Source organism: Tamandua tetradactyla, chromosome 23, assembly GCF_023851605.1.
Source record: "Tamandua tetradactyla isolate mTamTet1 chromosome 23, mTamTet1.pri, whole genome shotgun sequence".
Classification (NCBI taxonomy): domain Eukaryota; kingdom Metazoa; phylum Chordata; class Mammalia; order Pilosa; family Myrmecophagidae; genus Tamandua; species Tamandua tetradactyla.
This window is the reverse complement of record NC_135349.1, coordinates 54553245-54580572: the sequence shown is the minus strand read 5'-3', so window position 1 is coordinate 54580572 and position 27328 is coordinate 54553245. Positions and strand designations below refer to the sequence as shown.

General features: G+C 47.0%; 1 protein-coding gene across 1 annotated transcript; it reads left to right on the top strand.

Moving 5' to 3' along the window:
- Positions 1-495: 495 nt before the first annotated feature.
- Positions 496-25819, top strand: FLYWCH2 (FLYWCH family member 2). The gene is given in 8 exon segments (XM_077142064.1): positions 496-809; positions 900-6697; positions 8226-8376; positions 9033-9100; positions 19151-19415; positions 21706-22092; positions 25537-25606; positions 25608-25819. Coding segments are annotated over 3 exon segments (456 nt in total). The 5' UTR covers positions 496-809; positions 900-6697; positions 8226-8376; positions 9033-9100; positions 19151-19415; positions 21706-21773; the 3' UTR covers positions 25675-25819.
- Positions 25820-27328: the final 1509 nt, after the last annotated feature.

Sequence of the window (27328 nt, the reverse complement as noted above, 5' to 3'; positions counted from 1 at the left end):
AAAAACAGACAAAACCCAGCCTCACCCCGCGCATGCGGCTTCCGCGCTTCCTCCTCGATCAGCACGGGGAACGCGTGCCGGGACCCCCCAGGCTCCCCACCCGCGGAGACCCTGGCCGCTCGATGCTCCCGCGGACCGCCGCGGGCCGCACGCCGCCGCCCTGAGCCCGCTCGGGACAGGGACGGAGTCGCCTCCTCCGCATCAGCCAGGCTGACCCGGCGGGGAATCCGGGGCAGCCTTCGCGCCCGGCCCCGCCCCCGACTGCCCCGCTCCCGACTGCCCCGCCCCCGACTGCCCCGCCCCGTCGCGAGCCTTGCTCCGCCCCTCCACGCCGATTGGCCGAGCCGCCAGCCCGGCTTCGCTCGGGGAAGACCGCGAGCTGCGGAGCGCGCCTGAGGAAGCGCCCGGGCGGTGCTGCGCATGCTTGCGGCGTGGCCCCGGCTGAGGTGACGGCTAGGCGCCGGGCCGGTGCCCGGTGACGACGGGCCCCAGCGGGTCGGGGAGAGTCCCGGGCCCCGCGGCGTGGACGCGCCCCCGGCCGGGCCCTCTCGGGGGCCCCTCAGGGCGGCTGGTGCTGGGTGGAGGGCTCCCGGCTCTGCCTCCCGGTCCTCGGGCCGCCACCCCGGCCTTCACCCGCGACTCGCCTCCTTCCTCCCCGCCTCTCCTCCCCCAGCCCACCGACTCCTCGGACGAGTCCCGACACCCCCACACCGGGAGCCCCTCGTGGGCCCGCCTCTCCCGCCGCGCCCCTCCCACCTCCGTGACCCCGGAGGTCCCCGCCCGGGTTGGCAGCGAGTCGGAGACGGGAGGTAATTGGGGCGGAGGCGACCCTGGGCGGCGGAGGGGAGCGGGGAGGGGCGGGCCCGTCGCGGTGCAGCCGAGACAGAGTTTGCCGCCAGGTTACCAGGCGCGGGAGCAGGAAAAGTCAACCCGAGACGGAGCCGCCGCGACTAGGGGAAAGGAGGCGCCAACATGGTCATTCCCGCTTGGGAGAAGCTCTGCCCTGAGTACCGGAGGAGCCGTGCTTCACTTTTGGGGGGCCGCTGCTGCTTTGAAAATCTTCCGGCAAGGATGCCCAGGGCGGCCCGGAACAGTGACCGCCAGGGGAGCAGATGTCAGAGTCGCCCCAGATCTTTCACAAACAAGGACATCACCCTTTCCCTGTCCATTGTTCAAAACTCCTGCTAAATCTGCCACTTTTTCTATTTCACGGATGAAACCCGCCCTCCGGGAGAGTAAGGAATTTGCCGGTTGGTGGTGTTGCTGGGTGAAGGTACTTCTGTTGATCCACCAGCAGCTCCCAAGCAAGGTTCCTGGCTTTTAGAACCTCATCAATAAGGAATTCACCTTATATTAGTTTTGTGTTGCTGCTGTAACAAGAATTTAGTCACTCAAAAGGACACAAATTCATTATCTTAAAGTTCTGAAGTCCAAAGTCTGACATGGGTGTCACAGGCCTAAAACCAAAGTGCGTTCCTTCTGGAGGCTCTATGGGGGGGAAACACTTCCTTTCCTACCTTCCGGTGGTGGCCCACATTCCTTGGCTCCTGGTTCCCTTCTTCCATCTTCAAATCAGGCTTCCATGATCACATTTCTTTGTCTAACTCTTCCTTCTCTCTCTTGAACTTTTAAGGATGCATGTGGTAATGGTTGGGCCTCCTGAATAACCCAGGGAATTCTCCTGGTTAGTAACCCTCATTCCATCAGTAACCATATTCCCTTTCCCGTGTAAGGTGGCATATCCCAGCGTGCAGGGATTAAGACATGGACATCTTCAGGGGGCTAATCTACCTCCCCCAGATCTGAGAGGCTCTTGCCAGTTCTCAACATCATGTGACTCTTGGGTTCACTCAAAGTCCCCTTTACACTTCTGATCTCCTTTGTGGTAACCAACAACATGGAAGCTGCTTAGGGTAACTGGGTGACTGGAAAATTATAGCTATAGCAAACCACCAGATTGGGGAGAGGGTGCATAGTGAGTGAAGTAAGGTAACTGTTAAGCCCCCTCGATCTTTTTAATTGATTTGGTCTTTCCTTTTTAAAGTCTGTACATTTGGTGAAAGTTAATTAAATTAAAATTTAATTTTTCAATTTCTCAACCCTTCCTTTTACACTTAAAAAATAAATTGCTAGAAGGTTAGGGATAAAACCAGGAAAGAGACTGACCCAGCCTGAAATTACTTGGAACATGTCCACCCTTGTTCATGGTGTGGCTGAAGAACTGTTCAGACAATGTACTAGAAACTGCAAAAGACTCAGAGGGCTTGGCGTTGTCAGTGTCTCTCAAAGTATCAGAGTCAAGTGAGGACTGGTTAAAATGTGGATTCCTGGGTCCCTCTCCAGGCTCTCAGAGCCAGAAGTTTTGAGGTAGAGTAAACCAGAATTGTGCATTTTTGGCAAGTACCTGGGTGATTCTTATGTATGCTGGAGTTGGAAAACCACTAAAGACTTCATTTTTTTCCTTAATATATAACAGTGTCATAGTTTGGAGCCAGATACCCCAGAAGAACGTGTTCTTAAAGTTTAATCTATTCCTGTGGGTATGGACCAATTGTAAATAAGATCTCATCACGATGTTCTTTCAGTTAAGGTGTGGCCCAAATGAATCAGATGGGACTTTAATTTAGATTACTGGAGTCCTTTATAAGCAGAGGAAAAGTCAGACAAAAAAGCCACAGAGGGAGCAGCTAGAAGCTGGAAGTCAACAGAACCTGGAAGAGAAGGGAGAGGCCAGAGAAGGCCACTATGTGCACCGCCAGGTTTCCTGAAACCAGGACCGAGGATCACCAGCACCCAGCTCTAGAACACCAGTCTTCGGGTCTGGTGACACCCTGATTTGGACTTCTGTCTTCCAAACCGTGAGCCATTAAATTCTCATTGTTGATGCCAACCTATTGCATGGTATTTGCTTTAGCAACAAGGCAACTAAAACGAACATTTTTTTATTGAGATATAATTCACTACCATGCAATTCATCCCTTAGAGTGTACTGTTCAGTGGGTCTCAGTATACTCATGCAACCATAACCACAGTCAGTTTTAGAACATTTTGTCACCCCAAAAAGAAACTTTGAACCCATTAGCAGTCACTGGCCATTTCCCCTCAACTCCTCTTCTACCCTAGATAACCACTAACCAACCTCTTCTCTCCATAGATGTGCTTATTCTGGACATGTCATATAAATGGAATAACACAAAATGTGGTCTTTTGTGACTGGTTCCCTTCTTTCACTTAGCATAATAATTTCAAGATTCATCCATGTAGTAGCATTAATATGTTTCTATTTATTTCATTGCCAATAGTATTCCATGGTATGGATATAGCACATTTTGTTTATCCATCCATATACTGACACATTTGGGTTGTTTCCACTTTTTGGCTATTATGAATAATGCTGCTATGAACACTTGTATACAAGTTTTTATGTGGACATCTGTTTTCCTTTCTCTTGGGCATATACTTAGGAGTGGAATTGCTGAGTCATATGATAACTCTATGTTTAACCGTTTGAGGAACCACCACCACAAACTGTTTCCAGAGTTGCTGTTCATTTTGTTCCTGCCAGCAGTGTGATACTTCCACTTTCTCTTTGCTGGATATAGAATTCTTATGTGACAGATTTTTTCTTTGAGGACTTTGAGCACTTCGAATCTTACTACCTTCTGGCCTCCATTGTTTCTGCTGAGAAGTCAACTGTTCTTCTTAATGAGATTCTTTATTAGTGATGAATCATTTTTCATTTGCTCCTTTCATGATTTTCTCCTTGTCTTTGATTTCCAGCATTTTTACCATGATGTGTCTGTTTGTGAGTCTCTGTGTGTGTCCTACTTGAAGATTGTTGTGATCTCCTGGATTATTGTTTTTTGTTGTTTTTTTTTTTAAGTAAATTTGGAAAGTTTTCAGCCATTATTGCTATAAATCCTTTTTGATCTTTCTCCTTTCTCCTTTCCTTCTGGTACTCCCAGTATATGTATGTTGATGCACTTAATGTTATTCCACATTTTGGTAAGGCCCTGTTAACTTTTTTTTTCATCCTCTCTTCTCTCTGTTCTTGAGCTTGCATAGTCTCTTTTGATCTACAGATTCACCAATTCTTTCTCTGGTAGTTCACATCTACTGCTGAGCCCCTCTAGTGAATTTTTTATTTCAATTATTGTACTTTTTAATTCCAGAATTTCTGTTTGGTTCTTTTTAAAAATTCCTATCTCTTTATTGATGTTCTTTATTTGATGCAGTATTTTCGTTAAATAATTTATTTCTTTAACCATGGTTTCCTTTAGTTCTGTGAGCATATTTATAATGGCTACTTTTAATCTTTTTAATGGCTGTTTTTAAATCTTGCATCTAGTCCCTCTCATAGCCAGTTTCTCTTGCCTGCTTCCCCCCCCCCCCCCCATGAGTCCTAAAGACTGTTTCTTTGCAAATCTAGTATTTTGTTGTTGTTGTTGAAACCTGGACGTTTTAGATAACATATAGTAGCAACTCTGGATACAGTGTTCCCCCTTTAGAGCTTATTATTATTATTTGCTTGTTCATTTGTTTAGTGACTGTCTGGACTATTTTAGTGAAGTCTGTTTCTCCTCCACCTTGTGAAGTCCCTGATGCTGCTCCTCTGGGAGGCCCAGCACTGGGTACCCTGGTCCTCTTGGGAGGACGGTGGCCCTGGGAGGCTCCCTGCCACACCCAGCTGTTAAACTCCACAGATTGCCTGCGGATTGCTCTATTGTTTACACAATACTCTGGGGACATGCATTTCCCTACAAACCAGTCTAATCAGATTGTGGGCGCCTTCCTGGGATAGTATCTGAAGTCAGTGTTTGATATTTGTTCTGAGCCAGGAAGGTTCCTCTCAGCTGTCTTTAGTCCCCAGACTCTCTGACAGATGGACTGGCCTACATGCATCTCCTCCCAGATAACCTTCCCCAGAGTCTCCACTGTTTTTGAGAGCACTTAGGTTGAAACTTTTCTAGGCACTGTTGCAAATGAAGTCACTTCCTCTGGGAAGAGATTAGGAGCCCAAGGCTTGTTTTCCTGCTAGACGTGATGTCTGAGCCTGGGCTCTGGAGCTGGGAATGGGGCAATGGCAAGCTTCTTCCTGAGTGGCACCCCCACTCTAGGAGCTGAGCCTGTGGTGGAGGGAGTAGGAGGTAGCCTGAGGTCCCTGTGGTGTAGCCTCTCCTGGTATAGAACCACTGCCTCCGGAGCCCAGGAAAATATCAGAGCCCCAGTATTCTCATTCACACACACACACACACACAAGATAGAGCCTCTGTTCCATGAGTGGATTTGGGAGGGAAAGAGAGCCCCCACCGCTTTTTTTTTTAATTAATTTTTAAATTTAAAAAAATATATATAGCAACAAACAAACGCAAACATTCTTATGATCATTCTGTTCTACATATATAATCAGTAATTCACAATATCGTGACATAGTTGCATATTCATCATCATGACCATTTCTTAGAACATTTGCATTAATTCAGAAAAAGAAATAAAAAGATAACAGAAAAAAATTCATATATATCATACCCCTTATCCCTCCCTTTCATTGATCTCTAGCATTTCAAGTTAAATTTAACATTTGTTCCCCCTATTATTTATTTTTATTCCATTGTAAAAAAGGATTTTATAAAGCTTAACAGTAGCTAATTTTTCTTGCTTAATTTAGCTATTTACATATATTTTAGCTTCTGAATGATAGAAATATCCAGCAAAAGCATTTGTGTCATTTTATATTCACTGCTATGCATTTGGTGTGAGTTAAGAATTGTAAAGAAAAGAGTTATGGGCCCCATCAGGCTAAGAAAAACAACTGGGGACTTCCCAGGGGCGGTTATCTGCTGCCTTTGTTATGCAAAGTTATCTGCTGCCTTGGTTATGCAAGGTTATAACTGCTGGAGGAAGTTTATCTAAGAATGCAACTGAGAAGGTTGAGTAAGGGAGTTTTGCACGAGACAGCTGCTGCTTGCATGAAGCAGCTCCCATGACTCATGTGCGAAAAATGTTTGTTATCTGCTTCTTGCAAAATGTTTGTTACCCATGCTCGACCCTCACCCCCCTCCGCCTACCCCATAAAAGCTTCCCCAAACCCAGGCTCGGGGCTCTCTGTTCCTGCGTGTTCAGTGAGCCCCACGCATGTGTGGTAAATAAACCCCTTGCGTGTTGCATGAGAGAACGTCTCTTGGAGTCCTCCTTTGCGTGGCAAAACTCTCGAATTCTTACACCATATGTTTTACTCGTCTGTTGATAAGGTAGATAAAAGGAACATCAGACACAAGTTTTCACATGCACACACATTGTGAAAGCTATATCATTACACAATCATCTGCAAGAAACATGGCTACTGGAACACAGCTCTCCATTTTCAGGCAGTTCCCTCCAGCCTCTCCATTACATCTTGACTAACAAGGTGATATCTATTTAATGCGTAAGAATAACCTCCAGGATAACCTCTCAACTCTGTATGGAATCTCTCAGCCATTGACACTTTGTTTTGTCTCATTTCTCTCTTCCCCCTTTTGGACGAGAAGGTTTTCTCAGTCCCTTGCTGAGTCTCAGCTCATTCTAGGATTTCTGTCCCATGCTGCCAGGAAGGTCCACATCCCTCGGAGTCATGTCCCATATAGACGGAGGGCAGGGTGAAAAATACTGACATCTTAACTCCTCCTGGAAGAAAACCTTCTAATTGAGAGCTCAGGTAAGAGGTGGGGGAGAGAGGGAGCCCTGTGTACTTTGCTGCAGCCATCTAGATTAGAATCTCCACCTTGCTGAGCTGGGAGTAGTGGTCTTGGTTCAAAGACTAAACTTTCACCTTTCTAACTGGATTTTCATGGATAGATTTTTCTTCATTTGCTGCTTGCCCTAAAGACTATTTCCAGAGGTTTTAAATTACTATTTTTAAAATAATAATCACCAATTTTACTGAGAATGGGTCAGCAGGGTGCCAGAAATCACTTTCCCCTTTGTCCAATTTTAAGTAGGTCTTTGTCTTTTTAAAATTTGAGTTGCAAGAATTTTTTGTATATAAGGGATAGAAGTCCCTTATTAGCTATATGATTTACAAAAGCTTTGTCCAATTCTGTGAGTTGATTTTTCACTCTCTTGCTGGTGTGCCTTGAAGTCAAAATTTTTAATTTTAATGATATCCAATTTATTTGTTTTTTCTTTGATTACTTGTGCTTATGGTATTATAAGATAATATTGCCTAAGATAATAAAAATATAACAAACAAACTCAAACATTCTTAACTTTTGATCATTCCGTTCTACATATATAAGCCCAAGGTCATAGAGATTTGCTCCCATGCTTTCTTTTAAGGGCTTCATGTTTTTTGTTCTTTCATTTCAGTCTTTGATCCATTTTGAGTTAATTTTTGTATATGGGGTGAGGTAGGGGTCCAGCTTCATTCTTTGACATTGGCTATCCGGTTGTCCTGACAGCGTTTGTTAAAAGGACCGTTGTTTCCCCATTGGATTTTCTTGGCACTCTGTCTGGAAACTAATTAGGCATAGATGGATGGATTTATCTACTATATTGGTCTAGATCCTTGTGTCAGTACCACATTGCCTTGATTACTGTAGCTTTATAGTAAGTTTTGAAATGGTCTTGGCTACTCTAGCTGCCTTGAATTTCCCTTTCGATGGGGATCGTGTTAAATCTTTGCATCAGTTTGGGGGGCGTGGGCATCTTAACATTATATGATTCTGATCCATGAACACGGGATGTTTTCCATTTATTTAGATCCTTTTAAATTTCTTTGTTATGCTTCATAGTTTTTAGAGTATAAGTTTTACACTTCCTTTATTTCTTAAGTATTTTATTCTTTTTGATGTTATTGTAAATGGAACTGTTTTTTTTATTAATTTTTTAATTAAAAAATATAACAAACTCAAACGTTCTTAACTTTTGATCATTCCATTCTACATATATACTCAGTAACTCACAACATCATCACATACTTGCATCTTCATCATCATGATCATTTTTTAGAACATTTGCATCAATTCAGAAAAAGAAAGACAACAGAAAGCAATTTATATATACCATACCCCTTATCCCTCCCTTTCATTGATCTCTAGCATTTCAATCTAAATTTATTTTAACGTTTGTTCCCCCTATTATTTATTTTTATTCCATATGTTCTCATCTGTTGATAAGGTAGATAAAAGGAGCATCAGATTCAAGGTTCTCACAATCACATTTTTATTGTTTTTTTTTTTACACAGCTGGTTTTTATCTAACATTTAAAGATCAAGAGAATGGCTCTCTTGTGCCAGGTGTGCATTTGTTTGTCTACTAGGCCATCCTCTCTGTGATCCCTCAAATGGAGTTGCAGGTGGGGTTCCCCAGGAAGCAGACTCTGAGGCAGAGTGAAAGGTATATCATTATTTTTATTTTTTATTTTTTATTTTTCACATTGTGAAAGCTATATCATTATTCAATCATCTTCAAGAAACATGGCTATTGGAACACAGCTCTGCATTTTCAGGCAGTTCCCTCCAGCCTCTCCACTACATCTTGACTAACAAGGTGATATCTACTTAATGCATAAGAATAACCTCCAGGATAACCTTTCGACTCTGGAATCTCTCAGCTGTTGACACTTTATTTTGTCTCATTTCTCTCTTCCCCCTTTTGGTCAAGGTTTTCTCAATCCCTTGATGCTGAGTCTCAGCTCATTGTAGGATTTCTGTCCCACATTGCCAGGAAGGTCCACACCCTTGGAAGTCATGTCCCACGTAGAAAGGGGGAGGGCAGTGAGTTTCCTTATTGTGTTGGCTGGAGATGGAACTGTTTTCTTAATTTTGTTTTTGGAGTGTTCATTGCAAGTGTATGGAAATACGATTGATTTTTGTTTACTGCTCTTGTACTCCACAACCTTGCTGAACTTATTTATAATTTATTATTATTGTTTTTTTTAGAGGATTCCATAGGATTTTCTATATACCGGATCTCATCATCTGCAAATAGAGACAGTTTTACTTCTTTCTTTCCAATCTAGATGCCTTTTATTTCTTTTTCTTGGCTTCCAGGCTAGAGTCTCCAGTACAGTGGTGAGGAGCAGTGGCGTGGACCTTCGTGTCTCCTTCCTGATGTTAAGGTGAAAGCATTCAGCTTCAGCCTTTTACCATTAAGTGTGATGTTAGCCATGGGGTTTTCCGAGATGCTTTTTATCAGGTTGAAGAAGTTCCCTTCCACTCCTAATGTTGAGTGTTTTTATTAGTCTCTGATTTTTGAGAACAACTTTGTGCGTCAGTGTCCACTGAATTACGTTCCATAAAGGAGAGCTCAGTATTTCACTGGGATCTGTGCAGCTAAATTCCTAAAAGAAATTATCAGAGCTAGGTACTGGACTTTTCAACCCAGTAATATGAAGACAGCTCTAGAAAAGATGTCTTAAAAAGGTTTCTCTGTTAAAAATTCCCTCTTCTTGTCAATGGCTGAGAGATTCCAGAGTCGAGAGGTTATCCTGGAGGTTATTCTTACGCATTAAGTAGATATCACCTTGTTAGTTAAGGGGCAATGGAGAGGCTGGAGGGAACTGCCTGAAACTGTAGAGCTGTGTTCCAGTAGCCATGTTTCTTGATGATGATTGTATAATGATATAGCTTTCACAGTGACTGTGTGATTGTGAAAACCTTGAGTCTGATGCTCCTTTTATCTACCTTGTCAACAGATGAGTAAAACAGATAGAATAAAAATAAATAATAGGGGGAACAAACGTTAAAATAAATTTAGTTTGAAATGCTAGTGATCAATGAAAGGGAGAGGTAAGGGGTATGGTATGTGTAATCTTTTTTTTTCTGTTTTCATTTTATTTTTCTGTTGTCTTTTTATTTCTTTTTCTGAATTGATGCAAATGTTCTAAGAAATGATGAATATGCAGCTATGTAATGATATTGTGAATTGCTGATTATATATGTAGAACGGAATGATCATATGTTAATGTTTATGTTCGTTGTTAAGTTTTTTCTTTTTTAATTAATAAATTAATTTTTAAAAATTCCCTCTTCTGCTCAAAGGAAATTTTGTTGAATTAAAATTCCTTTTAACAATATGAGTAGCCCCTAAAGGAATGAAGCTCTGTACTATAATCATGTGTACATCCAGTTATGTGATTGCTTTTTACTTTGCTAAAATTGACAACTCAAAAGTTGAGAATTGTGATTGGGAGTGTGGGAGAGAGTGGATGGAACACTGGTTATTTGCATAGAGAGTAGAGCTGGCATGAGGGACCAAAGACTGCTTCAAAGTGGGAAAAATCTTAAAATACAAAACAAAAGAGAGCAATGGTCTCTCTCTAGTTTGGATTTGAGTGTGCAATGGTGACAGCCCAAGTTTAGATGACTGAATCTTCTCATCTCTGCCCCAGAAGAGGAGACCCTCTGGTGATCGCCATTTCTCTGCAGATTCTGGGCACATCTGATCATGGAATGGCAGAATTTAATCTGGGGCCATCCTGTAAGAATTCAAACATGAATATCACAGAGCCCACAGTAGACCTCCTTGTGGGCTGGGGGTGCCACGAGGGAAATAAGCTGTGAGCCTTCCTGTGGTGCATAATGGGGCATCCGCCCCTGTGCCTTCAGCACATGCCATCATGGTCTGGATGTGACTGTTTTGGGGTGGAAAAGAGCAGCGAGCCTGTGTTGAGCTGCCTTGCTGCTGCATGGTATATAGAAATGACCTTTACATGCAGTTACCCAGGGTGGAAATAGAAACTAAGTCCAATTCTTTTTTCTAGATTAAAAATTTTGGTAACAGTGACTTAGTTAAAAATATTTTATATTCTTTCTCTGTGATTAAACTTTTCCTTTGCAGCGTGTGGCTCAGAGGAGTGTCATTCCTCCCATGTGTCCTCCTGTCCCGTCCGCCTGTCCCCTCCGCCCACCCCACCTACTTTGGTGACCCTCTCACTGGGTTCTGCTTGCTCCTTCCTGTGTTCGTTTTACAAATGCAGGCAGACATCGGTGTATATCTATGTTTATTTATTTATTTGTTTTTATTTTTTTTTTGGTTTTTCATTAAGTTTTATTCTGCTCTGTGAGGGCAGTACTAAGACTTGTTAGTGCTGATTTAGGCTGGTTTAGAAATGCAAACGTGTTTTTTTTTAATGGTGGTATTCTTTTTTTTTTTAATTTATTTTGTATCATCAAAGCAAAACAAACATGAACATTCTTAACATACAAACGTTCTGTGTATGGTGTGCAATCGATGGCTCACAGTGTCATCACATAGTAGTATATTCATCACCATGATCATTTTTTAGAACATTTGTATCACTCCAGAAAAAGAAATAAAAAGAAAAAACTCACACATACCATGTCCCTTACCCCTCCCTCTCATTGACCACTAGTACTTCCATCTACTCAGTAGATTTTAACCTTGTTGCCCTATTTTTTTTCTATACACTCTACCACTCCCTTTCATCATTCACTAGGATCTACTCAATTTATTTTAACTTTTGTTCCCCATATTATTTATTTATTTTTAATCCACATTTTTTACTCATCTGTCAGTATCATAGATAAAAGGAGCATCAGACATAAGGTTTTCACAATCACACAGTCACACTGTGAAAGCTATATCATTATGATATCATCTTCAAGAAACATGGCTACTGGAACACAGCTCTACAGTTTCAGGCACTTCACTCTAGCCTCTCCATTACACCTTAACTAAAAAGGGGATATCTATATAATGCATAGGAATAACCTCCAGGATAACTTGTTGACTCTGTTTGGAACCTCTCAGCCATTGATACTTTATTTTGTCTCATTTGTCTCTTCCCCCTTTTGGTTGAGAAGATTTTCTCAATCCCTTGATGCTGAGTCCCAACTCATTCTAGGATTTCTGTCCCGCATTGCCAGGGAGGTTTACACTCCTGGGAGTCATGTCCCACGTAGAAAGGGGGAGGAAGGTGAGTTTGCTTTTTGTTTTGGCTGAGAGAGGTATATTTTTTAATTTCCCTTTTTTCTTAAACAAAGGTGGCATACCATAAATACTCTTCTGCATGCTGCATTTTTCACTTAGCAAAATATCTGGGAATCACTCCATCTCAGTTCGTGAAGCTCACCGACATTCTTTTTGACTGCTATGAGGTACTCCATTCAATGGGTGCACCATGAATTATTATTTACTCGTTTATTTATTAGCATTTATGTTGTTTCCAGTAATTTGCAGTTACAGCTGGTGCTGCAGTGAAGATCTGAGTGCACATGTATTTTTATATTATTGAAGATGTTTAGTCAAGATAAATTCCTGGAAGTGGGAATGCTGGGTCAAAAGGTAAACAGGTGGAGTTTTGTTAGCTGTTGCCCATTTCTCGAATTCCTCTCCAAAAGGCTTCTACCAATTTGTTTATGCCTTCAAACTTTTTTGGCTGAAACTCAATGAGAAATAGCACACACACAAAGGTTTGAAACAAAAGTTACACGAAAACAATAACCAAACTCTGTCCAATGTAGTACACTCCGTTTCTGATCCATTTTTTAAATGCTTGACTCAGCCCATCCTATTGGATCCATGACTCTCCAGAGGCTCACAATCTGCACCTGACCAAGACTGCTTGAAAGCAGCGCGGGCCGTGAGCTGAGGCTCAGAGATTGGGCTTTGTGTTATGAGTACAGGCTCTATTTGTTGGCAGGGCCTCTTGGTCTCCCCACTTTGGTCTGGGAATAACTGCAGTATCTGACACATAGGCCTCTAGTGGACCGAAACAAATAATACCTGAAAAACCCTTAGTACAGCGTCTGGCACGTGCTTAATGCTTAGTAAATGTTAACTGCTCTAATGACAGACTTTTGATGTCTTGAAGAACATATCAGCTGCAGTGCCTCTGAGAATAAAGACCCTCCAGTGGGTCTTCCCAAACTTTCCCTGCACCTGAGTTGCTGGTGTCTTGCAAAGGCGCAGATTCCCAGACTAGAGGTAGGGACGAAGCCTAAGTTCTGCATTTCTGACAAGCTCTCCAGCCAAAGTTTGAGGAGCAGGCCCCTGTACAGGTTGAAAACAAGGAGTTGGATCAAGGGAACTAGTGACAGGTGATAGGAGAGCTGAGATGCCCAACCAGGAACTGGGCAGCACCCGAGACCAGGGAGGAGATACCCTAGTCCGGTGTGGGCAGGGGCTTCCAAGGGTTAGGGCCTGTGCGCATACCCACGGGCTAGAAACGAGAGATGGAGAGGCAGGAAACACCTGGGTTTCCCACACTCGCGCCTCCCCCAGGAGCTCCACTGGCCAAACCCCTGAAAACTGCTAGGAAGGGAGGCTGGTAAGCCAGCCTGTGGCCAGGCAGAAAGGGAGAAGCAAAGGGGTGGGGCACCGCTTCTCGTGGGAGTGTCCTGTGCATCTTGGTATTAGTTTTTTTTTTCCACATAGGCAGGCACCGGAAATCGAATCCAGGTCTCTGGCATGGCAGGCGAGAACTCTGCCTGCTGAGCCACTGTGGCCTGCCCTTGGTAATAGTAATAGTTTTTAGTCTGAGACTTGCAGTGAGGAATATTTATATCAGCTTTTGTTTTTGTTTTTGATTATGGTGAAATATGTAACAAAATTTTCCTCTTTAACTATTTTTCAAGGCAGAGCTCAATGGCATTAATTAAATTCACCATGTTGGGCAACGACCACCATCTATGTCCAAAGGGTTTTCGTCACCCCAAACAGAAACTCTTTACCCATTAAGCAATAACTCCCCATTTCCCCTTCCCTTGGCCCATGGTAACCTCTAATCTGCTTTCTGTCTCTATGGATTTGCCTATTCTAGGTATTTCATGTAAGTGGAATCATGCAGGATTGTCTTTTAGAGTCTGCCCTATTTCATGTGGCATAATGCTTTCAAAGTTCACTGTGTAGTACCTCAGCTTATGTTTTGCAGCTTGGATTAAATTTCTCAGGAATGGAGCACATTCAAAACCAAACCAAACCAAATTTCCCTAATCGTGGGTACACCTAAGGGCTTGAATTTAGTGAGTCAAATCTTTACTGCAAATCAGAGGGGAGTTGGCTTCGGGACATTTGCACCTGACCAGGTGTCAGAATTGTGTTTCCTACCACTCTCCCTGCGGGTGGTGGAGGGATGTGCTGCAGGTAGGGCTGGAGTGTGCCGGGAAGGAAGCTGTTTCCATCTGGCAGAATTGTGTGGGGAGGGGGGCAAGGTTCATAAGGAAATGCACAAATGTTCATCTGTTTTCCGAATACCAGGCATTTGTTGGGTGCCTTTTTACTCATCTACACAAAGCCTCTGTTAATTAGGTGACATTAGCCCCCTTTGTTTACGGAGAGGGGAAAACAAGAGCAGGATAGTAAGACATGAATAGGTGGTCATTGCAGAAGCTTGAACATCACTTTCTGACCTAAAAAATGTTCCTTGCATTCCATTGCCCCAGAATGCTCTTCTCCAAGTAGAAATGGGCACTTTGAGTTGAAAGGGTATCACATCTACATAGCTGCCTATAAACTGTATAATTAGCTAGAAACTTCACCTGTTTAGAAGCTACAAGAAACCATTTGTGGCCTGTGGCCTTTAATCCATTTGCGGCCTGTGGCCTTCCTGGAGGGCCCAAAGCCCACCTCAATGCCTCTGGCCCACGTGCACTCCTCTTCTCACCTCCGTCTTCTGGGCGGAGCTCTCCTCTCTCTCAGCGCTCCCTAGAAAATATTGTGGGTTTTATGAGCAGCAGTAACTTTTTTTTTGGCCTGGGCAAGCTGCAGGACTCGAACCCGGGTCTCCAGCTCAGCAGGCGAGAATTCTTGACACTGAGCCATCATTGCACTACCCAGTAGTAACTTTTTAAGTTAAAAAAAAAATCATTTAAACAGTGAGGGAACAATTACAGAAATTTTTGTGATATGAAAAATTAGTTGTTAAACACTGATTCCTGAAATTCGGTCTTCAGAAAAGCAGTGTGCCTTGTGTTTTCCCAGGACACATGAAAATAATCCACAAAACAGTCCCCACCAGGCGACCGACCTTTGTCAAGGCTATGATGCCCAAGCTTTGACGTGTATGTTTAAAATTCATTTTTTATTCTTTCTTAAACTTTCTTTTAGAGAAAAAAGTAAATTAAAGGACTGACTAAAAGACACACAACACACTCTCAAAAAGGCATTGCTACAAAACACACAGCATTGCCTGATAATGAAAGTTGTACTTAACCCAGCTAAAGCTGGGTTCTTCTGTGATAAAATAGCTGAAATGTCAACTCAAATTAATGCTTCTGAATACTTACATTAATCTAATTTTTTAAAAATTATGGAATGGTTTTAGATTTATAGAAAAGTTGCAAAGACAGTAAACCATCACCCAGATTCCTCTAATGCTAACGATGATATATTTGTCAAAATCAAGAAACTTTCATTTGTACCGTACTATTAACTAAACTGCAGATTTTATTTGGATTTCCCCAATTTTTTCACTAATGTCTTTTCTCTGACCCAGGACCCCACCCCTGCCCCGTTGCATTTAATTGTCTGATTCCTTAGTCTCCTCCCCTCTGTGACAGTTTCTCACTGTCCTTTTTTCGGTGACCTAGACAGGTTTGAGGTGTTTCGTAGATTGTCCCTCTATTGGGGTTTGTCTCATGTTTTCTTATGATGGGCCTAGAGTGATGGGTTTGGAGGAAGACCCCAGAGGCAAGTGGCCCTTCCCTTTGCATCCTGTTGTCACCCTCAGGGCAGATGCTGTGGCCCCCCCACAGCATGGCCAAGCGAGCATGTACCAGAACCTCGAAGTTTATATCCTTCCTTTTTCCTGCTTTCTTCCTTTGGGAGCCAGGCACAGGCAGGCATGGGGAGGGGCTGAAGCGCCACCTCCTGGGGGGGGACCATCTACCTCGACTGTGTGTGATTCTTCTGGAAGGAAGACTCATTGCTCCTTCCATTTGTTTCTTCAGTCATTTCTTCTATGTGGATTTAATGGATCTTTATTTTATTCCTTGGGCTGTAATCCTATTTCCTTTGCGAGCATGAGTTCAGCTCCACATGGGAGTTTTCTTTGGGAGTGGCATTTCTGCTGCCCAGGGGCGGAGGACAGCGCATTGGCTCTGAAATGCTCTGAGCAGCCAGGTCCGGGCTTGTCCCTGACAGCTGGGCCGTCCTGGCCCCTCGCTTATGCCCCAGGGCCTCCTTCCCTGGGGAGGATGGTGGCGCTTGGGTTATGTTGGTGGATGGAAGGGCTGATAGCAGAGGATTTTGTTCCTGGCATCGGGAGCCAGCTGACCTGGCTGAGGTCCTGGGTCGGGGACTGAGCACATGGCTGTGGGGTGGTCACTGTCCCCGTGAGTCAGGGCAGGCGGGTAGAGGGGCGGTTGGGGATTCTCCCTTTCCCTTCCCCCCACAAGGTCTCTGGGTTGCTCAACTTCCGTTGTGTCTGTAAGTCTGAAACCAAGACATTAATATATTTCATTTTATTCATGTCTTTATTCAAGTTGTTTATATTAATCTTTGTTTTCTTGTATGATATGATGTTGCATGGGAATGAGGATCCTTTTTTATTGAGTAATGGACTGACAGAAAAATTTACCATGTGAGTAAATGTATCATATTTTAAATGTTTAATATTTTCCCACTGTAAAATTAAATCATGCAAAAAAATTAGCTCATGTATGTTACAGCAATTTTGAGAAAATTAGCAAAAAATTAAACCACTTGTTCCCAGTACTGTTAACAGTTTGATAAATTATTTCCTAGTGGCTTTAGCGCATTTTAATATTATTGAAAATAAACGTAAGCGAAAAACCTGCTTTTAAAATTAAGGATAGAGCAGGCCATAGTGGCCCCGCAGGCAGAGTTCTCGCCTGCCATGCCGGAGACGCAGGTTTGATTCCTGGTGCCTGCCCGTGCAAAAAAAAAAAAAAAATTAAGGAAGATCAAATAAAGTTAGTCAAAACATGATGACTATGACCAGTGTGGGGAAGAAAGAGGAAGAAGGACAGGTGGGCTGAGCGGACACAGGACAGGACAGCGCGTTCTGTTTCGGTGTTTTTTGAAGAGGTGCACAGGTGTTCCGCCTGGAGAAGATTGCCTGTGCTGAATTTGTTCATTGGACTTGACTTTCTAACTAGTTCTTTTTTGTAAACCAATCATGGACGTTTTAGAAGTCTTCACATATCTTGTTTTTCTTATATCCTTATGTATTTTATATATCTTTTATATAAATACATATTTTTCTTATATCCTGTTTTCCTGTCTTGAAAAAATGGTGTCAGGCGTTTGATTTGACTGCGGAGTTCTTTTTATGGAGCAGCACCCCATCTTGTGGCTTTCTGTGGTATTGCTGCTTACGTTGTGTTTTTGCAATGCAGGTGTGAATTAACTGGGCTTTGGCATTTTAGGAAGATTCCATCTGGTCTTGATGCTGGTGGATTCTCCTCTAAGTGGAAACAAAATAACTTTTTTAAAAAACTTTTTTATTAATTAAAAAATTAACAAACAAAACATTTAGAAATCATGCCATTCTACATATATAATCAGTAATTCTTAATATCATCACATAGTTGCATATTCATCATTTCTTAGTACATTTGCATCGATTTAGAAAAAGAAATAAAAAGACAAAAGAAAAAGAAATAAAATGATAATAGAGAAAAAAAAACTATACGTACCATACCCCTTACCCCTCGCTTTCATTTATCACTATTTCAAACTGAATTTATTTTAACATTTGTTCTTCCTATTATTTATTTTTATTCCATATGTTCTACTCTTCTGTTGATATAGTTGCTAAAAGGAGCATCAGACATAAGGTTTTCACATTCACAGAGTCTCATTGTGAAAACTATATCATTGTTCAGTCATCATCAAGAAACATGGCTACTGGAACACAGCTCTCCATTTTCAGGCAGCTCCCTGCAGCCTCTCCACTTCATCTTGAACAACAAGGTGATATCTACTTAATGCGTAAGAATAACCTCCAGGATAACCTCTCGACTCTGTTTGGAATCTCTCAGCCATTGACACTTTGTCTCATTTCACTCTTCCCCCTTTTGGTGGAGAAGTTTCTCTCAATCCCTTGATGTTAATTCTCAGCTCATTCTAGGGTTTTTCTCAATCCCTTGATGCTGAGTCTCAGCTCATCCCAGGATCTCTGTCCCATGCTGCCAGGAAGGTCCACACCCCTGGGAGTCATGTCTCACTCAGAGAGGGGGAGGGTGGTGAGACTGCTCATCATGTTGGCTGGAGAGAGGGGCCACATCTGAACAACAAAAGAGGCTCTCTTGGGGGTGACTCCTAGGTAAATAACTCTTATAATTTACATTAAAAAATACTTCATACCAAATAATTGACAGTCATTTGAAAGCTTTGCATACAGTTATTTAAAATAAAATCATAGAAAGCAATAATGCAGAAGTGGAAGCAGTTTGTGATAGGATGGTGGGATTTGGAGATTTGCTATATTGTTTTTTTAATTTAATTTATAAAACTCCTTTCTATCGAATTATTCAAAATTTACAAATAACCCCAAGACAATCTATTTCATGCCTTTCCTTTGATTAGAAAACTAAATTCAAGAGAAATTAAGTTTCTTACCTCAATAATTTAGATGAGCTGTTTATTGTGCAGGGTTATGTTTTCACACTGTGAGTGCTTGGGTAAAGGAGGTTTCTACAGGAATTTTTTTTTTTCATTTGGATGCTGATGGAAAAGAAAAGTAAGTTCATATGTAAGCTATTCTGTATCCCCTGGGTGATGGGCTCTGCTTGAGGGCCTGTGTGGGCACTTGTGCTATGACGCATGTGGCACGAGGGACCCCTCACTGAGCAGACACTCCCTGAGTGGGCAAAACTGCCCTGTGTTCTCAGCCCTCCCCAGCATGCGAGCAACTGGAGTTTTGAACTTCACTTTTAGACATAATGCAAGCTGCAATTTGTTGAGCACTTACTGTTCCCTAAACATCGAGAAAAAACTTTACAAATAATTTTCTCAACTTTGGCATCTGTTTCATTGTGGTCTTTGCATTGGTTAGAGAGTTCCGAGTTTGGTAGACATACGTAGCTACACATGACTTGCTTTATTTCACAGCTCACTTTGCAATCACAGAATTCTTTTCTATCAAACAGAAATGGCAGGAGACATGTTGCTTATTAAAATTTGTCTATGACAATTTGAGTGTGAATATTATCTCAGTAGATTTTAAATGAATCATTTTCAGATTTTTTGAGTCAAACATTCAGTGGAAATCCAGTCCATCTCAGTGGAGCCTACGTTTCCTTGGAATAGTTTAAAAGTCGTTTTGCCAGAGCAAGGACCTAAGTGTTAATTGTCCAGAAGCCAGTGGTGGCCGCTCAGAGGAGAGAGAGCAAACAGAGCAGAGATGCGGGAACTCGGGGGAGAGTCACCAGCCACCCATGCCCTTTAGCCGTGTTGCTTGAAACCAGCTTGGCCTACAGGGGCCCGCAAGGCTCTGTGGACCGCAGGTAGATAGCCTATCATTTACACTGTGTTCTTTTTTTCTCCTGTGGGAAACGTGTTCTGAGTTGGGGTGGCCACTGCCTACACAAAATTTTGGACCCCAATCCATGTGTTTGGGGATTCACCTCCTGCCGAAGTTTACTGACATTTTCTTTTCTTTTCTTGAAGTTACTCTTTGGAGAGTTACTCAGTTAATAGTTTACTTCTGTTTTATCCTTTAGTTTTGGATTTGAGCATTTGAGATGAGGCAAGACATCACTTTGGATGGTGGGTGTTAGGGCTTGAGCAGAGACAAGGACCCTGTTTACAGGGGTTCTGGCAGTGGGGACAGACTAGGGAGAGGAAGGGAGAGGCCTAGGACGCAGAATTTGGGGCGGCCGTCTTCTTGGGGGTTCGTGTGGCTGTGCTTGTTGCGCCACCTCTGTGCGAGGAGGGCTCGGACACGTGGGTGTATCGCGGTTCCTGCCCGTCACAGCGGGGGATCCAGTGCTTTGTCCTGTAGGAGTCTCCGTTGGGGGTGACTAGAAGTCTCACAGTTTTTTGAGCTCCAGGGCTCTGCGATGTCGGAGCCGAGACTGTAGGAGACGCGAGGGGACCTGGGTCACAGGGGACCGTGCGGGGCGCCACGGGGACACTAGGAGCTGGGGATCCCACCTAATTCATTCATTCCCGGACCACCGAGTGCACGAACCGGGGAGTGGGCTGCTGACAGACAGACATCCGCTGGGGTCAGTCACGGGGATGGTACGTCTGGGTGGGCGAGGCTTCCTGCCATAACCTTTATTGCCTGAGCAGCTGTGCTGGGGACTGGGGGTGGGGGTGCAGGCGCTGCCTTGCCTGCGACTGGTCCCCAGGTCCTTCCCACGCTGCCTTGTGGGGCGGGATGGGAGGGCCAGGCAGGAACAGCCGGGAGGAGCCGAGGCGGCTTGTAGGGGCTCGGCATGGGCCCTGCGGATGGTGTGAGAGGCCAGGCTAGCCCAGGGGTTCCCGGGACCTCTCCCGTCAGTGATCCTCCACCGGGACCCCACCGCACTACCCCGCAGCCAGGTGACTTGTTTCTAGCAGCATCTCTTTGGGTGCCCGCCCGGTCGAGAGAGCGGCTCTAAGACGGGCCTTCTTGTCTCCTGCAGCCCCAGAGCTCTCTGCTCTGTTCCTGTTTGCTGGCCCTGGACGCCAGGGGGCTCTTGGGGATAAGGTGCCCCCAGCCCCATACCAATCTTGGGTCCCATGAGGGCGAGGTCTCGGAAAGCTTTGGAGTGTTGAGTCCCAACATCCGCTCACCATCCATCTCTCAGAAAGAGGAAATTAGAAAGCAAAGAGGCCATCCACAGTGATGCGCCCTGGGACCTCTTTTCTAGGCCAGCCTGGCCTTGCTACTGGCACCCCACGAGTCATCTCTCTGTTTCTGCAGATGGGAGCCCTTGGGGACCGCAGGATTCTCTTGATGCTGCCATAGCCCTGACCGCCAGCTAGGCTGTGACAACACCAGCTCCAGCCAGGTCGCTGCTGCGGTGGGGCCCCAGCATCTCTCTGTGGTTGGGATGGCTTGGACTGCACGAGGCCAGGGGTAGTTGTGGTCCACAAAGCCTGCCGCCTGTGGCTAGGCGGCCAGCCATGCCCCCAGTTCCTCTGCCACCCCACATTGAGGTGAGGGGCACCAGGCAGAGTGCCACAGCAGGCTCAGCTCCTGCCTCTTCAGCCTTGAACATGTCATTAGTCTCTGTACCTCAGTTTCCCCACCTGTAAATGAGGTACTTACCTAGCCAACCTCGTAGCATCCCAGGAGGGTCAATGGACTGAGCTCAGGGCTCCAGTGCTGGGCTCACAGGAATACCAGCTGCTATTTTAGCGAGGAAGTACCCCAGGTACTGCATGGGGTGGGGTATGCTGGGTCTTCCTTGCATGGGATCCCCGACCCACCACTCCGTAGCTATTGGTCACCCCGACATTTTGTAGTGTCCCCGTCTGTAAAGGGGTCAGTGCCAATGAGCTGCTTTCATAACTTGGGGGCCACAGCTCCCGACCAGACATTCACAGACCCTGGTGCTGGTGACTGGTAGTCGCTGTGCTTTTCTCACCTCCAGCACTGGAGGCAGGCGTGGATTTTGCAGATTGTACAGGTGGGAAAGTGAGGCCCGGGCAGGGGTGATGAGGTGCCCTGGGGGCTGCCAAAGAGGAGCCCTGGGGCCAACGCCCCCGCCCAGGTTCTCAGCACCATTTCCTCCTTTCCCGGCCACTCCCAGAGCCCCAGATGGGGTGCTCTCCCCCTCACTGGGATGTTGCCTCCTCCTCTAGGAAGACCCTGGACCCCAGCTTCCTTACCAGGGAGGAGGCGGAGGTGCAGGCCTGGCTGAGCTCCCAGCATGCCCCTGCCTGAGCCCGGCGAGCAGGAGGGCGAGAGCACCAAAGCTGGCTAGGAGCCAGCCCCTGAGCCCAGCACCGACATCGTCCCTATGGCCCCCAGGAAGCCCAAGGACTTCTCCAAGCTCGTTCTGCTCACGGCCTCCAAGGACAGCACCAAAGTGGCTGGGGCCAAGCGCAAAGGGATTCACTGCATCATGTCCCTGGGGGTGCCTGGCCTTGCCACTCTTGCCAAGGCCCTCCTCAAGACCCACCCTGAGGCGCAACGGGCCCTTGAGGCCCCCTGGGAGCCTGAGCAGAAACGCAGCAAGTGGGACCCAGGTGAGGCCCCAGGACGCACATGATACCTCAGAGCTGCCACCCACAGCTATGTCCCGCTCTGGCCCTTCCATTCCCCCGTCTGCCTGCCCGATCCTCAGGGACCATGGCTGGGAGCAAGTGGCACGGGGTTCCCGGGCCCAGACAGGGCACGCTTGGAGAGGGGGTGGAATCCCGGCTCTGCCTCTTCCCAGTCAGGCCTCCACGGAGTAGCTGCCCTGTTGGGTCTGTCTGTCGCCGCCGCCTGTGGGAATATTTTGGGAGGAAATGGGGAGGTGTGTTAGGGCCACTGGTCGGCACATCCGGGCTTTGGGCCCTGGCTGGTGATAAGCATCTCCAGAGGCCTGGGCGCTCTGTGCCTTTTAGAACTGTTGGGTACAAAGTGCCTCAAATTCATTCAGCTAGTGAGTGGGCTGACTGACACTTAGCGAGCAGCGGCTGTTGAGGCTCTCTGCTGGGTACTGGGGACAGGAGGCCGGCAGTAGCCTGGTCCCTTGACACCACCTCCCTTCTTGGGGAGGAGATGCACACAGCACTCTTTGCCGCACCCCCCCCTCTCTGGACTGCCCAAGCCTACTCCTGCCTGGAACCTCCTGGCACTGACATGTCAGGGCCCAGGCGCAGCGGGAACATGCGGCACCGTCTGTGGGGTGGAAGTGAGGTGCTCAGTTGCACCCCTGGAGAGGGTGGGCGGCTGGCAGGGTGTGGTGAAGGGGCCGTGGTCCTGGGACATTAGCTCTACCTCCCACACCCCAGTCCTGGCACCTCTCTCCTGTGTGGCCTGGTGCCTGCCCTCCTGCGCTCAGCACCGCAGCATACCCTGCTCTCCTGGTCCTGGGTCTTGCCCTCAAATCTGTGTCCCTAACTTCTCTCGGCACCTCACAAACTTTTGCTTGTGTTTGAGCTGTTCCAGAGGAACTGAAACTTACCGGGGTCATCCATTCCGTCTGCAGAGGTAGCGCTCCCCCACTCCCGATCCAGGGCCTTCAGGGCGGTAAGGGAGCTGGAGCAGGGTGGGGTCCACTCTCTGACTTTGGCCCAACCCAGAGAAGTGAGTCTGAGGAACTGTTGCCTTTTTAGAAGGACTCAAAGCTCAAAGTAGAAGGAGGAGAAAACAGCCAGACTCAGCCATTGTAAGTCCTGGCTAGTCAGAAGGGACAGAGCCAGCGATGAGCAGAGCTCAGCTCCCTTCCCCAGGTGGGGTGGGAGGCAGAGGGGAGCGGGGCAGGGAGAACCCATGTACTAGGTGACATGTGGCTCCTCCTTACGGTTGGGGAACAGGGTCTGCAGGGGTGGAGGCCGAGCTGGGCTGGGATTCTCAGCCCAGGGGGGCCTGGTGGGGGGAGCATGATGCAGAAAGGAGGCCCACCTCCTGGTAGGGTGCAGACCCAGGTCAGCCCGGGACATCCTGGCCTTGGGAAGTGACTTTGGAGTGAACAGAGATTGGGGTGAGGGCCGTGCTGTCCTGTCCATCCTCCCAGCCTCCTGTGGAGGCCCAGCCCTGTTCCTGCTACTGCCTAAGGACAGGGTGCCCCACAGCAGGTTCTTGGGGCCGTTGGTCCTGCCTCAGCTCTCCTGGGCAATTGTGAGTTTAGAGGGGCTCAGGGCTGGGGCAGCCAGAGGAGGTAGGCAGTAGTTGGAGGGAGGGGGACATGGGCCTGAGCAACAATTGTGGGTGTTGTCACCTGAGCCGGGGAGAGGAGCCGGGGCTGCACAGTGTGGGGGGCTCCTGGAGGGGCCAGAGGAGGGTCCACAGGGGGCCCAGGCAGAGGGCTGGGGGCTGGGAGGACCACCCAGCAGGCCTTTGGCACCCAGTGGTCTGTGGCTGAGGGGTGTACCCGCCCCAGGGCCTGCAGCTCCCCAGAGGCTGGGTGAAGGCTGGGAAGGCCCTGGTGTGGGACAGCCTGGGAGGAGACACAGGCTCAGCTGAACACGGAGTATGTGTGTCAGGTGTGTCCCCTGTTCATGAGCTGTGAGGTTCCTGCTGGTGTTTCCAAATGTACATGTGGCTCTCTGTAAATCCCATGTGGGTCCATAGCCTCTCTCTATCTCTTTGTATGTGGCTGTGGTTCTGTCTTCCTATGTGCTTGCCTCTGAATGTGTTTGTCTGTGTGTCCCTCTGGGTGTATTTGCACAGGTCCTTGAGTGTCTGTTTGTGGGGTTAGTGCTGGCCATGACTGTTCTTATGTGTTGGTGTGTCAGGAGGGGGTCTGGGTGTGTGTGCATCCGTCTCAGGGTCTCTTTGAGGCGCCAAGAAGATCCCCTGACCCAAGCAAGGCTCGGCCCAGTGATGTTGGGACTCAGATATTCCCTTGGGTAGGAATCCTGGGGGCTGCCCAGGCAGTAAGGAGGAGGATAAGCTGGGGTTTCTCCCCATCTAGAAGTGAGCGCTGCCATCTCTGAGACCGTGACATGTGGTGATGGACAGTGACTGGCTGCCCCTGAGCAGGAGGCACTGTGGCTCAGCCAGGGCACAGGCCTGGCCCCCAGTCAGTTGGCTGGAGAGTGCAGGGGACCCGCCTCACTGATGGGACCTAGGCGTGAGTGGTCTGAGGGCAGAGAGCTGGGCACCCTGCTGCTTCCCCTGGATTCAGACTCCAGGACACCTGAGATGGAAGGTAGGCCCCACCAGTGACCTGGAGCTCTTGGGGGCCCGTGGGAACCTCAGCCTCCATGCCCCACCCCCCAGAGCCTTATGCCCTCTCTGCTCAGCGCCCAGCGCACACTGCTGAGTGCATCCCTGCGTCCCAGCCTGCTCTCCGGCCTTCTGTGTGTCCACCTGGACCTCAGCTGCCCCTGGGGTAGGATGCTGACCCCATCGACCTGGGGCAAGGTAGGCCCAGGGCAGCTGAGTGCTTACAGGGCCTGAGTCCATGCCCCGAGGCCACCAGCTGGTCCCTGCAGGGGAAGGGCTGGTCCAGGGTCTGGCTGGGAGCCTGTCCCCCATTGAGCTCCAGGACCAGCCACCAAGGGTCCCTTCCAGCCCTTCTGGACGGACCTGCCAGTCTGGGGTCATGGAGACCCACCCCGCAGGCACATTTGTGGGAAGGAGAATGAAGGCCCCTCCCTCAATTGGGGGGCAGGGCAGGGGCTGCCTCAGGCGTCCCCCCTCATGCCCTGTCCCAGAAGTGGGCTTGGCGACAGCTTCCGAGTGCTCGGCCCACATGTGGGCTACAGATTTTCTGGAAATGGCTGTAACAGCCCCCAGGTCCCTGGGCTTAGTGGCCTTCAGGGCCAGTGTCCCTAGAGTCAGCAGTTACTTCTGAACATCCATCTGGGGAGGTTTTTGCCCCAGGAACATTCCTTGGTGAGATCCAGCAGGCTGGGGGGGCCATGGGGGAGGGGGTGACCTTCACTGCTGCCCTGGCTTCCAGGCCCCCTTGGGCCCCCCAGACCCCTGGGCCTTTTTCTTGGCCACCAGCCTGACCCAGCCCTGTTCTCTTCCAGATGCAGAAGTCAAAGAAGACGGAAGGTTAACAGGGCGGCCTGGCCCCAGACCCGTGGTGGAAGGGGAGGGCCCCCTGCGCCCCCACACCCAGTCACCCCGAGCACAGCATGGCCGCAGCGCGCACGCGCAGTCCCTGAACTTGGTGGACGTCTGCCTCAGCCAGGGCTTCTGCCCCACGGCCCAGGCACCAACACAGTTCCACTTTCAATATTGTGTAAGTTTTTTAATCAAGCATAAGTGACTTTTGTAAACAAACAAAAAATCAAAATAGAATAAACGAAGCTGGGCACTGGATCCCATCGTGGGCATGTTTGAGTTCCAGGATTCTGGGGCCTTTGGGTTTCGCTCCAACCCCCCACCCTGAAGCCCTCTCCCTCCACCCAGCTTTCTGCAGGTCCTCCCAGCTCCGCCTGGCCGGGCACCTCTTTCCCCCACCTTTGTTCTCCGGAGGGCTCCACCCATGGGGCCTCACCCCCCTGTACCCTAGAAAGTCTCTCGGCCTGGAGACCCATGGAGTCTGGTGTTTCCATTTTCTGCTGCCCTTGGCCTGAACAGAGGCTGCGGGACGTCCCCCCTGCCCCTTGGGAAGCCAGAATCCAGGCCCTCCCCGCCCTTCCTCTAGGGACCTGTCCCTGGGAGGCCTCAGGCCCCTTCCTGGCTGGACCTCACCATGGTCTTCAGTCATGGCCCTCCTGGGGCCAAGTCTCACCTCCTCTAGGAAGCCTCCCAGGACTGACAGCCCCCAGGCACTGAGCTCCCCTGCCACAGGGATCCCACTAAGAAGCCCCAGGGTTCTGCTTGAGAAGGGGGTGGAGGCTGTGGTTGTGGCTGGGGCCAGCACCCTGACCAAAGGGCACAGGTCCCCATCGTGTTCCTGCAAGTGGTTTGGGGGCTGAGGGAGATTCCCAGAGACTCGAGCCCCTCCCCAGGTCAGGAAACTCTTGGAGGCCCCTGGCGGTCAAAGGCTTCAGCCTCCAGTTGCTTCCCACTTGGCACAAGAAAACAGATTTTTTTTAAATTAATTTTTAAATTAAAAAAAAAATACCAAAAAGAAAACAACACCAAACAAAGGCAAACATTCATAACTTTTGATCATTCCGTTCTATATATATAATCAGTAATTCACAATATCATCACATAGTTGCATATTCATCATCATGATCATTTCTTGGAACATTTGCATCTATTCAGAAAAAGAAATAAAATGAAAACAGAAAAAAAAATTATACATACCATACCCCTTACCCCTCCCTTTCACTGATCACTAGCATTTGAAACTAAATTTATTTTATCATTTGTTCCCCCTATTATTTATTTTTATTCTATATGTTTTACTCATCTGTTGAAGAGGTAGATAAAAGGAGCATCAGACACAAGTTTTCACAATCACACAGTAACGTGAAAGCTATATCATTATACAGTCATCTTCAAGAAACATGGCTACTCATGTTTCTTGATGATGATTGTATAATGATACAGCTTTCACAACGTGACTGTGTGATTGTCTGATGCTCCTTTTATCTACCTTGTCAACAGATGAGAGGAACATATGGAACAAAAATAAATAATAGGGGGAACAAATGTTAAAATAGATTTAGTTTGAAATGCTAGTGATGAAAGGGATCAGTAAGGGGTATGGCCTATAAAATTTTTTTTTTCTGTTTGTTATATTTTTCTGTTGTCTTTTTATTTCTTTTTCTGAATTGATGCTAATGTTCTGGGAAATGATCATTATGATGAATATGCAACTACGTGATGATATTGTGAATTGCTGAGTGTATGTGTTGGGAA